At 36.0% G+C, this 13812-nt stretch overlaps 2 protein-coding genes across 2 annotated transcripts; one reads left to right on the top strand and one right to left on the bottom strand.

Annotated features, from left to right (window-relative positions):
• The first annotated feature begins 4999 nt into the window (after window positions 1-4999).
• LOC147555737 (putative F-box protein At1g49610) lies at window positions 5000-6503 on the top strand. The gene has a single exon (XM_086663405.1). The coding sequence runs from the start codon at window positions 5018-5020 to the stop codon at window positions 6398-6400; it is 1383 nt and encodes a 460-aa protein (XP_086519531.1). The 5' UTR covers window positions 5000-5017; the 3' UTR covers window positions 6401-6503.
• Window positions 6504-10548: 4045 nt separating this feature from the next.
• LOC147555738 (uncharacterized) lies at window positions 10549-13086 on the bottom strand. Its single transcript, XM_086658522.1, has one exon. It carries the CDS (start codon window positions 13084-13086, stop codon window positions 10549-10551), a length of 2538 nt encoding a protein of 845 aa, XP_086514648.1.
• Between the last annotated feature and the right edge of the window lie 726 nt (window positions 13087-13812).

Raw genomic sequence — 13812 nt, forward strand, 5'->3', positions numbered from 1 at the left:
GTTATGCCAATTAGGGTTTAATGTGATCAATACAAGCAATCCAATAGTAGCAACAGATAATAAAGAACAGAACACAGAGATTTACGTGGTTCGGTTGGTGAGACCTGCTGATGTCAAAAAATAGCTTTCCGTTATATTAGCATGAAAAGTGGAGTTGATGCATGACAACCTCCGTTATGTTGAATGTTCTGTTATGTTAAGTTAGATCCCGCAGAGTGTTCCTGCTTCCAGCTTTGTTTCTCTACTTCTTTACTCCTGCTCCTCGCTCCTTGCTCATGTTCGAGCTCCTGTTCGTCCGTTCCCCAAGGGGGAAAACCTGCAAAGGGTTCAAAAACCGCTCCGACGCTCAAGCCAGTCAGGGTGCTCTTTGCAATAAAAGAATGAATATTGATTGATCCTTTTGGGGGCGAGTTATGAGAACTCAGAGTTAACTGTGATCTTTTAGGGTTTAGAGATCGTGTCCTTTGAAGGACGATTTGAGGGCCTTTTATATGCTTAAGAGGCGGCGGTGATTACCGTGGAGGGAAGTGATGGGCCTTAAAAGTTTCCCTAAAAGGTCTATACCCGCAAGTACACTGGCTTCAAGTAGTAAAATCTCGGTAAGACCAGGGTCGATCCGCAGGGACTAGTCAAACTCGTTATTAATCTCAAAAGAACACGATTTTTTAGATGTGATTTGGGTTTGGTGATATAACAATGATAATAATAAAATACTTGAACAAATGAGACTGAGGACTTGTTCTCGAAGATATCAAAATGAGAGAAAATTCTAGAGTTCTGATTCCACCTCAAACTCCCAAAATGGTTTTAGCCCTTTCCTAACATGATTCTTTAACTTATATCATTATCATATGGAATCAAATAGGTATTGTTTAACAATAACGCGCACTTAATGAGAAACATGAAAAGAAAAAGAGTAAACTAGGTATTCATGCTCGAAGCTTCATCTTCACTCTAAGTGAAAGATTTAGCTACTCATACTTCGCATACACATAAGCATAATCATAAGAGACGTTCTCATTGTTAAATCAAAGATAAAGTAAAGGAAATCACCGAATGAGAAGCCTTTTGATAATGATAGTAATACGATGAATATGCCGAATCGGTGAAGGAGAATTTCTCTTTCTCTAAAATGGTATAGATTCAAAAACAAGATAGAACTCAATCTTCCTTCTACCTTCTCTCTGCAACTCCCTCTCACTAAAATATTAACACTCAACAAAGAAGAAGAAAAGAAAAGCTCTGTTCTAGCTCTTTATCTCTCTACTCCTTCGATTCCCTTTTTCTAATATTTCTTCTTTGGTTTTCCTTTCTCTCACAAAATTAGGAACTGTACCAGATGATAATTAAATTGATGATGTGGAACTATAAATTTTTCTCTCTCTACCCTGTTTTTTTTTTTCTCTTTTCTCTCTAATCTTGCGTTAATCCCCCAAGAAGAAGAAGGAAAACAGAGCAGATATGAAACCTCAAAGAACTTCCTTTCCCTAATGAGAAGATACCCCTTTTGTGCGTATATCTCTTGTTTTTATCTGCTTTCGCGCTCAATTCCTTAGACGACACCTGAGTAAGGGAAACAAATAATTCATCCGAGTAACTGCTCGAAATGGACTAACTATGCCAAGTTAAGAGATCCAAATGGGACATTTCCATGTCTCATCAGGAAGTCTTCCCTTCGTGTTTATCTCGCATCCAGGATAGATGAAAGTTTCTAAGTTCAAGGATCTTTCGTAGATATCCTGCCGATGTGATAGATCTTTGGGGAGAAGTTTCCTCCCTTGGACGCGTGAAGTCCACACTTGGTTAAACACTTCGAGATCTGTAGCCGACTGGGATCTCTGTGGAGATTCTGGGATTAAGTCGGTAGATTGTTGGTGCGCTTTGCCTTCCTAGTGCTGGGCGTAAGGCATCGACCGAACCTACGTGGACCCTCCTCATTCCTTTAAAAACCCCAGGGCAGATCTGTTCATGCCAAGGGCGTTAGAGGGCTGGTTTCCTTTAGCTGACTTCCCAGTTAGGGGAGTACGTGACAAACCGTCAAGCGTTCAGCTGACCTGCTACCTTAAGCCGTGTTGACCCGATGGACTTCAGATTTGATCTTGACTCTTCTGTTGGTAGTCAATGTCTGGACATTTTGTGCATCATCATGAGTCCAGCCACTCCTTAGTCGAAAGTAATGAGATTGAGGAGTAGAAGTAACTCGTGTTTCTCAAACATAGAAGACCTTGAAGACAACGGGTTTACCTGGACCAGAGTTGTTTTGAGAAGCTTGGTCTTTCCTTTTGATTTTTCCAGAACTGCACATTCCCGAGCTGCTTTGTACCGAGCTGATTGAGGTGCTTTGTGAAATCTTCTTTCTGATCAGTACTGATAAGGTCTTCTTTACTTGGCTATCTTTGGCTAGAGCTAATTTCAAGAGGTATTTATTTTCTCCGAGACGAGGTTTACGTCTTCTTTACTTGGCTATCTTTTGCCACGCGCTTCACCACTTCAGACAACCAGTTAGCGGATATCTTCACCAAGCCACTTGGAGCAGAAACGTTCAAGAACATCATTCGCAAGTTAGGCGTTACTTCCAATCCCGCTCTAACTTGAGGGGAGTGTTGGAAGGTCCACTCCACTCGGCTAAACCGAGTGGATTAGGTCCAACTTAGTATATAGGGAAACCTAGTACGATTAGGATTCCTAGTACAATCAAGATTATTGTATCTTAGATAAACATGTATTTAGATAAACATCATAGAGTTTTATACTCCTTAAGCTCCTCCATTGTAAACCTATATAAAGGAACCAACACATAATGTACAAATCAAGTTGTAGTGTTAATAAACAAAGGTGTTTACCTATCTCTCTCCCACACACGATCAACATCTCATCACCATCATCTCTCGGTTTTCACCTGAGAAGCTCTCACGATCAACTCTCGGTTATACCCGAGACCCTTAACTGTTCCTCTCGATTTCACCCGAGAAGCTCCATCACTGCTCTCGGTTTCACCCGAGAGCTTCTACTCTTCCTCTCGGCATCACTGAGACCGATCTCCCTTCATCTTCCTCGACTTCATTCGAGTTGATTATTCAGAGGATTTTACCTCTTCACAATTCAAAAGAGAGTGAAAGTGGTAAAATCTGAGGAAAACTAGAGAAACGTATGGATGTGCACCTTGGTAAGGTGAAGATGAATATTTGAACAAGAAGAAGATTTGAAAAGTCTTGAGCCATAAGATCTCGTTTGTCTTATTTTAAGAGATTTTTGTTAGCCCTTAAATGAAAGAGCTTTTTGAAAATCCATTTGATTCACTTGGTATGCTATACGAAAAGTATTTTTATATATAAAAAAACTAGGAAACGGCGCTTTATTAAAAAAAATTGTAATTTTTATATTATGTTACTGAAATGATATACTTGAAAAATCGGAAGTGGTGATGCTGGTTTTAATACTGGTTGTGGTAATAATAATATGTTAAGAATTATTATATTACTAGGGTATATCCCGTGCCCTAGCGCACAAACACTTGTATCAATCAAATGTTACGACATTTATTGTTATATTTTATTGAGAGACAGAGATTTCTATTAGTTATATTTTTTGTATTATTTTTTTTGTTTCTTTTCTCTTAAATTAGTTATTATTTTATTGAAAGAGAGAGATTTTAATTTCTTTTTTTAATCCTTCAAGTTTATTTTGTTTTTTTTCTTAAATTAGTTATTTTATTTTAAGAAGGAAACGGTTATTGTTTTTTAAATAGGTAACTTTGTTTTTACGAAGGACTATATTTTAAATTTTGAGAAGGGCCTCTAGACAATATCGATCTTATATTAAAAAAAGATGTTTGTCCCAGTCATCGTTTTCCCTTCTGTTTTATTATATAGATTATGCCGATACTTATATTGTTTTATCTCAAAAATTCACTCACAAATATTCATATAGTAGAAAGTTTATCATAAAGTCGTTAAGAAATTTTGCCATCTTTTTTTCTTTAAATAGATTATTTTATTTCTAAGAAGGACTATATTTTAAATTTTGGGAAGGACTTCTAGACAATATCCTTTATTAAAAAAGGATGTTTGTCCCAGTCATCGTTTTTCTCTTCTGTTTTATATAATAGATGTTGGAATTGAGGTGGCGGTAATGGATGAGTGGTGGACATGTTTGGTGGTAATAGAGTTGTAGCGGTTGTATTAGTGATTAATGGTGGTGGAGTTGTGGTGGTGAATTGAGGGGGTGTTGATGGTGTTGTTGGTAAAGTTGCGACGATGGAGGTGGAATGTTGTCGGTGGAGGTGATATCCTGTGGTGGTTGATTGGATTTGGTGGTGAAGTGGTTGTGGAATGGGTGTGGTGGTGGTGGAGTTGTCACGGAATTGGTGGAGTTGTGTCGGAGGTGGTGGGGTTCCCGTGGAGTAGTTGTGGTAGCGGAGGTGGTAGAGAAGTAGTGGTGGAGGTTGTGAAGTGGTTGTGAGTACTTATTTGATGGTGACGGAAGGAGGGTCAATATTTTTTATTTTTTTTATTATTTATAACTTAGCATTTTTAGGAGTGATCACACAAAAGCCTCGAAAATGTATCTCAGGCGTTTTGGAAAGAAATAGGTTTTCGTCGTAACAATAATAATTTGCAAGTTTTTCGAATCAAATGTGTCAAATTTTTAATAAACTCTTAAAACAAGCAAAAAGAACATCAAATTTTCAATAAACCATACAAACAAAAAAAACTGACTCTTAACTTATTTTAAGGAGAACCAAATGGGTCTTTCTAGTTTCTAAGATCCATTCCGAGTTGGGCTTTAAGAAGAAATAAATCACGGCAAGTTGAAACATTGAAAGGGGTATGTTTGTCTGTCACGAGTCTTACTTGTTTGGAAAGCCATTGTTTAGACCGACATGTTATTGCAAGTAACTAGGGTTTTTTTCGCAAGCTTTCTTCATAAAAAAAAACTAGGGCTTTAGGGACTCTACTTGTCTATTTAAGCATATTATTGGAAACCCTAGAATGCAACCCAAAGAAAAACAGAGAGGATGAAAAAAAAAGATAGAATAAGCAAGTTACCAGATAATGTTCTTCATCAAGTTCTATCTTTCCTTGACATAAAAGAAACAATCCAAACAAGCGTTTTATCAAGAAGATGGAAAGAGGTCTGGAAATCTCAACCTTTTATAAAAATCAACCTTACCAATCGTCTCGACGACAACAATAAGAGATGTGAAGGTTTTGTGAGTAAGGTATTTTTGTTTCACTCTTCTGATATTCAGACTTTTCATCTCACACTTCCACATTATTACGATGTTAAAAGAAAGAGTTTTGTTAAATGGATTGAAACTGCAATTACAAGAAATATTCAAGAACTATATATTAGTGGAGGTTGCTCAAGAATTCATTTACCTTTGGACTTTAAATCATTGAGAATATTGAAATTTGACTTCGACAATCAGTCGTATTATCATCGTAAGCTTCATATACCTGATTCAATGAGTTTACCTAGACTTGAAAAACTAAGTCTTCGTGGAGTTAAACTATGTGGTGTTGGTGACGTTCTTCAGAAATTGGTATCCCGTTGTCCGCTTCTGGAGTCATTGTCTTTATTCTACTGCAAACCTAATAACACCACCATTGGCATTTCTTCTCTTAAACTTAAGCACTTGAAGTTACATTCTATGAACGATGAGTACAAATATATGATCGAGTTATACGCTCCAAAACTAATATCATTCAGTTGTAAAGGCTTTGTATGGAAAGGCTTTGATTTAGGTAGCTTTCCTTGTTTAGTTAAAGCTAGAATTGATCTCCGTGAGGAATATACTGAGTTTGATGAAGTGACGAAAAACTTGTATTCAAAAGAGATGATGAAACTACTTAGAGCGTTTCATAACGTGGGAACTTTAAAATTATCAGCTTGGTTCACTCGCTTGCTTTTATTAGAAGCTCCTAATTTATTAGTACAAGGAACTGGATTGGAGTTCCCCAACTTGAAATCTTTGAAGGTGACAGCATCTTATAGAAGAGATTGTGTCAATGCCATAGTATACTTACTTGAGAGTTCTCCTAATATAGAGGAACTTGTACTGAATATAGAACCAAATGGATATTTGGAGCCAGTAGAGAACGACTCTAGTAACCCAGAAGCTTTGTCGTTAAAACGCATGTTATATCACCTAAAGAAAGTTGAGATTTTTTCTTGGCAATCTACGAGTCCGGAAGATTGCGATTTGTTCTCCATTCTTGAGATTGTACTGAAGAAGGCAATAGTCTTAAAGATGGTTGAAATTCACTCTTATGACAAAATGAAGGAAGTTTCTAAACGGGTACAAGCTTTGCAATATGCAGCTTCTACCATGACGTTTCTTCTTCATAACTACAGACACACTGGTTCCTACTATCCAAGTTCTGATGAGTCGGTTTGATTGTTTTTTCTCTATTCAGAACTTGTAATTCTCGGGTGTATATTTTCTCAAATAGATTAATTAAGTTCAATAAGAAAAGGCATCTAATATTTTCTTTCGGGAATTATTATTGAAGATATTGACGCTTATAGGTTAAGGAAGCTCAAATTCAGCAGCCTCTACCATATGAACGGTTTTAGTTTGCAAAACCAACCAAACTCAGTTTGCAAAACCGATCTTCTTTATTTTCCGTCGAAGTACTCTTCATCGATTTCATCATCATTATATCATTGAAACCACGAAAAAAAGCTAGACCAAAATAGATTTGAAAATCGCACATACAACCAGCGAAAATCAAAACCTCAACTTTTATAGTATTAGGAATCCATAACTTTGGAACTGGTTTTAGGGATTCTTTTCATAGCTTCTAATATGGCTTCTCTACGAAAATTAAAAATTCTTCAAAGTGACAAGAGGTTATAAATTTACTTCAAGCCAATTCAAATTTCTTACTCAAAGTGGGACCTCTCATCAACTATTGTTTCCACATACTTCACAACAAAAAAGGGTGCTGAACAAAAAATTAGACATGTTGAAACTGGCCTTGCTTTGGTCCATCAAAGTCATTTACGTTAACCAATTTTGCTCCGAAGCATTTGCCATCCCTCTTTCTGATAAATCGTTCTAACTCAAGTTTTACAAAATCAGACACCTTGCATACTTCTGTTTAAAACGCAAACACAGTTATGATTTTCTAAGTGTGTGTTGTTGTTATCCTCTTCGAACACCGCAAATCTCTTTAGATGTCCTCACTCGAGCACTGTTGAAAAAACCTTTAAGCAGTCCTGCTGGAGTGTACAAAAAAGTCGTTCATACCACAATCTGTTTTAGGAGTGATCACCGCAAAGTAGTTGCTCTAACTGCTTAAGGCCTGCCGAAGTGCTGATGGTTGTCCTGCTTCTGTTTTTCGTTACAGTCATACCACTATCGTTTCGTTGAATTGTGCTACGGGCCTATGGCCTTTTACTTATATAAAATACATGAAAAATCTTCGGCGTGCTAATCTGAAGATCCATCTTAAAACAAACTAGAAAATTACTTAGGAACTCTTCTAGCTGACTAACTAATCAACTCTAAAAAGATAGAAAAACGTAGACCCAAAATTCAGATAGAAAAACATAGACCGGGGATTATGAAGGTGCATAGTCATTCAAACACTTGGCTGGCATAGGTTTAAAGCCCTAAAACGTGTAAACTATGAACTCCTGCACTAGCTAAAAACCTCTACAGTTCCAGAGAGAGAGGGGAACTGTGCAAGCTGCCGAAATGCTCCGATTAGCCGAAAAATTTATAAATCCGACAATTTCAGCCGTCCGATGCACCGGAGTTAGTCTAGTTTCTCGAAAACCCTTACTTAATTCTCCATTACTCTTTCGATTTTACAGTTCGGACAGTTCAGATGTTGATCCAGTATCCCTTCAAATGATAAACTACGGTCTTAGTCAGGGACGGATCCAGGATTTTCACGTAGGGGGTGCGGATTAATATACTTAAGCAGGGCCGTGTTTGGGGCTGTGCGGGCAGGGCTCCCGCACTGGACCCCCCAAACCCACGGGGCATACACCTTATTCCTTATAGAAGTATATAGTTATAAAATTTACTGGTATCCATACCAAACGAAGCAAACAACTAGCTCAGATGGTAATTGGAGGTGCATTTCATGCTGCTGACTTTTTTGGTTGAGATCTATGGACGCCTCTAGTTATTGTGTTTGGCACCACTTCGGGTACAAAATTCTCTGTAATTGGGCGACTTAAACAACTATAACGAAAATTATATAATTTTCTTTTTGAGAAACCGATTATGATCTATGTTAGTCACTACACGCATTGATACATAGTCAAGATATAATAAATAAATCGTTTGGATGACCGGTGATTGTGAGTTCTTAGACTAGATTTTCAATGAAAAATGAAATTTTAAAATAATTTTTTTCTTACGACTACTTTCTTCAAAATACTATTGTATTCATTTATGGTTTCATCTATCGATTGACGAATTATCTTGTATTTGTTTATTTTTTATAATTTTTTATTGCACGAAGTGCCTGTATTCAAATTTCGCACAGGGCCCCCTGATTCTCAAGCACGGCCCTGTACTTAAGTAAATGTTTCTTTTGCAACGATTACAAACACAATTGACATTTATGAGAGTTCATATTTTGAAATGCACGTACTCGACTCATTATAAAATTTCACAAAAAATTTCTTTTTCAATAAAGACTACTAAATTATCATTCAACCATGTATCACTCATCTTATTTCTTAAGCGTGTTTTAACTAGCTTCATAGCTGAAAAAACTCTTTCTACGGAAGCAGTTGCAACCGACAAAATTAGTGTTAAAGTGATAAGCAAATAAACTAAATGAAAATAACAAATGGAGCATCACCAAGATCACTAATAATCTACCTAATAGTTTCACATGCACACGAGTAAGCAGCATTATCAAATGTAACTGCATCAATTTCTGGACAATTTCGAGTAAGAAGTTTTCGTAGTATAATGAAATTACCTATATTTTGTGAAGTTTCGAATTCATCATTTCCCCGAAACGCCAATCCTTGTTCCAATAGATACTGAGCAACCTCTATGGTAGCATTTTAATGGGTGCGGTATGATATTCGAGTTTGCTCAGATGTCTACCGCATACCGATTATGGAAGATGATTGAAGTTTATAGGGTTTAAGGTAGATAAATTGAATTTTATAGGGTGCCGTACGATATTTGAATTTGCTCGAAATGTTTACCGAATGCCGGTTATGAGCTAAAACCTATAGCTACCACTCACCCACAACGCAATGCCTTCACCATTTAGCCGAATTCTAATTAATGTCATCTTTAGACACGATTCAATATATATAGGTATAAGCGCACACATGTAGATTAAAAAAAAAAAACTTAAAATGCTTGTAGAGGGACTCGAACTCATGTCTTAACGGTCACAATCGTGCTCCAACCTATGCTTTAACCACTAAACTAGGGACTTTCTTGAATCAAACTACTACACCACAACATATAAATATTATATACACCTATATCTATAAAAAGAATTTACTTTTTTTACCGGGAAGTTCCATTGGGTGCGGCCACTCCCCCTCGCACCCCTATGGATCCGCCCCTAGTCTTAGTCATGCTAGATCACAAAAATCAGATGAGTCATACGCCCAAGGTCTTTTGGTCATGGAGTAGTGTCTTTCTGCAACAAATAATGAATCAATAGAGAACACAAGAGGAACAACCCTTTGTTGAAAATGTGCTTTTAAACCAAATTTGAGTTTGAGCCTGATATGAAATGTGGACTTGAGTATAAGTTCTATCAAACTAGAAGGGGTAAAGAAGGAAAATGACTCCTTAAATTAATTAAAAGAGAGGTAGTAGAGTTCCTCATGTCTATTACTTGATAAAACTTGGAGAGAGAAAGAACTAGGGTTTTCTTTGGAAAAAATCATTTGTTAAGAAATATGAAGTAATCAATTGGTATATATCTATGACTATTATATAATGTCTTTTTCTTTGTTAATGAAAGGAACAATAACAATGTTAATGTTTATGTCGAATCAAGATTTGTGATTGAAGGATAGTTGGTTTGAGTATATGGTGTCGGATCCTTTATGTTATAGTTGTTATTTTTTCTTAAAATTCCAACACCCTTCTCGCTATGTCTACTTTATTATCAGAAAGGTAATTCCTTTATCAATGTTTATATGAAAATCCAACAATTTTGTTTTTCTCTATCATGGGTTGCTAAGAGTTTTTAGTCTCTTGGCATGATATTTCATCTTTGTGTTTAGGGGTGATTTTAGAAGTGAAATGGAGAAACTTGAGAGAATTCAAGAGCTAAACAACTCATCCTTGAGTGTTAGAGGTAAGTTATTTCTTACTCTACATTTGCAATGAACAAAACCTCTGACCTTAGAACTCAGTGGCGTGGCTAGGTAATTGGGGGTCCGGTGCCAAAATATTAACGGGGCCTTTTACATGTTAAATATTTTTTTTTACACAAAAATAATAAACGTAAAATGTAAATGATCTATTCATAAAAATAATATTTCATCGGAGAGTTGAATCCGAATATTGTGTTCTGAACTAAATGATTACAATTAATATCTTTATTTGAAAATATTTCTTCTCGCATTTTTTGAAGCAAAATCGTCAATTAAACCTTCATAGTCAATCTTGTCTAAGAATCCACTTTCAATAGTAAGCAAAGCTAATCCATTTAGCCGGTCCTGCAACATAGTCGATCTCAAGTACGATTTTAAAATCTTTAATTTTGAAAAACTTCTTTCTGCCGATGCAACTGTGACGGGTATAGTCAATAGAACTCTATAAGCAATGCTAGTAGCTGGAAAACAATTCATCATCTTCAAGAAATTCAATACATCAATGGCATCCCCGATCTCATCTGGCAAAATATTTTGTAAGAGTTTCAACTCTGCAAATAACTCTTCTCCTTCAACATCAGATTTTTCGTCTTTTCTCAAACTATTCGAAAGATTGTCACAACATGCTTTTAACTCATCGTCCTTGTACTTGCTTAACTTTTTCGGACTCAGCAAAAATCCAAAATTTTTCTCATATTTCACATATTGTTCAAATCTTCTTTCCAATGAACCAATAGCTTGGTCAACTAATAAAATAAAATAGTGAACTCTAAAATGTTCCTCACCTGATTGAGTAGTTAATTGTGATGACGTGTCGCCAATTTCATCAAAGCGTCTCTTTCGACGAATTTCACGTTTCTCTGGAAAAACTGGATCAACTTGCATTTCATTCGCCATTCTCTTAGCACCTATCAAAGCTTCTTCAAACCCATTTTCTCTATATGTTCTTAAAAAATGTATCAACCCTTTAACTAGTTCAATCGCAACATCGATATGAATATCGTTTGATTGCAAACGTTTGCTAACTCGGTTAACAGATACTAGTAGCTTGTACCAAATAGTGATTCCCAATAAAAATTCAAAATTTCCAAGCTCATGCCTCGCTATTGATTGTGCTTCACTTCTTATTTTTGTGTCATTATCACTTTCTGCTAATTGGAGTAGAGCTTCTCTGATTTCTAGAGGTTGCGATATGATTGCCTTAACACTTTCAACACGGCTTTCCCAACGCGTGGTCGACAATGATTTTAAAGTAATCCCTTTCAAATTATCCTTTAAAATTTGCCAACGTTTTGTAGAATTTGCAAATAAAGAATAAATGCGTTGTACTACTCCAAATAAATCCTTAGCTTTACCATAACAATTTGCTATATCACAAAGAGTTAGGTTCAAGCTATGACAACCACATGCTGTATAGAAAGCTCGAGGATTTATATTTAAAAGTCTTTTTTGTACACCTTGCTTGCACCCTTTCATATTCGATCCGTTATCATATCCTTGACCTCTCACATCATCAACCTCAAGACCAAACCTCTTCAAGGCTGACAGTAACTCATCTAAGAGTCCAAGTGCAGACGTGTCATTCACAACCAAAAATTCTACAAAATATTCTTCCACTTTTACCGGACTAGCTGCCATATCAACACATCTCAAAATCAACGTCATTTGTTCTTGGTGACTGATATCAGGAGTACAATCAAGTATAACAGAAAAATACTTAGTTTCTTTCACTTTTTTAATGATTGCACCTTTAACTTCAGAAGATAACATTTGTATCAATTCATTTTGAATGATATTACTAAGATAATGATGTCGGATTTCATTGTTTTGGATCCGACGTAAATGTTCTTTCATCAAAGGGTCATGTTCTGCTAACATCTCAACCAGACCAACAAAATTACCGTTTCCTTCTTGACCAATCATATGGTTTCTTCCACGAAATGCAAGAGTATACTTGGCAAGATATTTTACAATTGAAATCAACCTTCTTAGCAACAATCTCCAGTGTTCTTTCTCTTTTTGAATACTATCTTGCACAGCTTGATCAATTGTTTGACTTTTTTGTAATCTACGTTGTAAGTCCATCCAGTTGGCCATGCTAGCTATGTGGTCACTGCTAAGTTCATGCTCTTTAAGCCTCGCACTAAGATGTCTCCAATCTCCATAACCATCATTTACTAGTTGATTTTTTGACGGCCCTTTCTTGAACAATTTACAACAAAAGCAGAACACTTTGTCAGCATTTTTAGAGTACACAAGCCAAACCCTATCATGTTTCTCACCATTCGATAAGTATCTTGCGTAAAATTCTGAAGAAAAACGCCTATTGTTTCGATCTTTCGGACCCTTCTTTATAGATAGATCTCTAACGGGACCTTTTTCAGCTAGTAGATCTTTCCATTTTCCATCTAAACTATCCCAAGTACTGGGATCGTAGATATTATCAGGAATTGGATCACTCGATTTTTCAATACAGACACGAAGATCATCATTAGGATTATCTTCATCCAACTCTTTGTCAATAGAAGCGTTTTCAGAATTCCCACCATTGTCTACGTCACGATGATGATCATTGTTATCAGCTTGTGTATGAAGTTCGAGTGATTCTGCATTCACTTGTTCATGTACCAAATTTTCAGTCGATGTTGGTTGCTCTCTAGTGATGAATCTATCAAGAGCTCCTCTTTGCGATTCAATAAATTGTTCTTCTGTTCTTTTCTTCTGTCTCTTGAAATTTCCAGATTTATATTTTCTTGGTGCCATAGACTGTAACGACGAAAAATTTACAAGAGCAAAAATAATTGCTGAATCTAATTACACTTAATAAAAATATAATATCAAAAGAAAAATTAGACCATGAAGATTAAATTCTAAATACAATAAATTGAAACAAAGAACAATGCGTTATTTCCATATTAAAAAATTGATGAACAATAAACAGTCAAGACCTAATAATAAATTTAGAAATTGACCAATTTTAACAAAAAACAAAAACTAACAAGTTGTAGTTAAATAATACTTACATTAGCTCCACCACGGTAAGTGAGATTCCTTCCTAGAACAAGATAAGTGGAATTCCTTCCTGATTATTGGCTAGAGAAAAGTCAGGGAAAAACTAATTAAATAAGGGAGAAAATAACCTAAAAAGAGAGAGGGGAGATTTCTGAAAGTAGGGTAATGCAATTTCCGAATTCTCTAACCTTTAACCCTAATTATATTGGAAGTAATTAGTCGGTCAATAGTACCCTAATTATATTGGAAGTAATGAGTCGGTCAAACTATTGAGAAAGGGTAAAAGTGGGCCCCTAGCCTATAAGGCTATAGCTAAATGAGTGAAGGAAGTAGGAATTGTAATTGCCGTTATTTGTTGGCATTTTTCTGTCCAAGAAAAATGAAAAAAACTATTAAGGAAGTAGGGTAACAGTGGGCCATCAACCTATAAACTTAATTATATACCTATCAAAGAAGTTTTGCTTGGGGGCCCCATGT

The sequence above is a fragment of the Eschscholzia californica genome, unplaced genomic scaffold, assembly GCF_041429995.1.
Source record: "Eschscholzia californica isolate CP2 unplaced genomic scaffold, dmEscCali1.0.p SCAF_2, whole genome shotgun sequence".
Classification (NCBI taxonomy): domain Eukaryota; kingdom Viridiplantae; phylum Streptophyta; class Magnoliopsida; order Ranunculales; family Papaveraceae; genus Eschscholzia; species Eschscholzia californica.

Excerpts from the sequence above, each read along its gene's own strand:
- LOC147555737 (XM_086663405.1), top strand. The coding sequence starts at position 5,018 with ATGAAAAAAAAAGATAGAATAAGCAAGTTACCAGATAATGTTCTTCAT.
- LOC147555738 (XM_086658522.1), bottom strand. The coding sequence starts at position 13,086 with ATGGCACCAAGAAAATATAAATCTGGAAATTTCAAGAGACAGAAGAAA.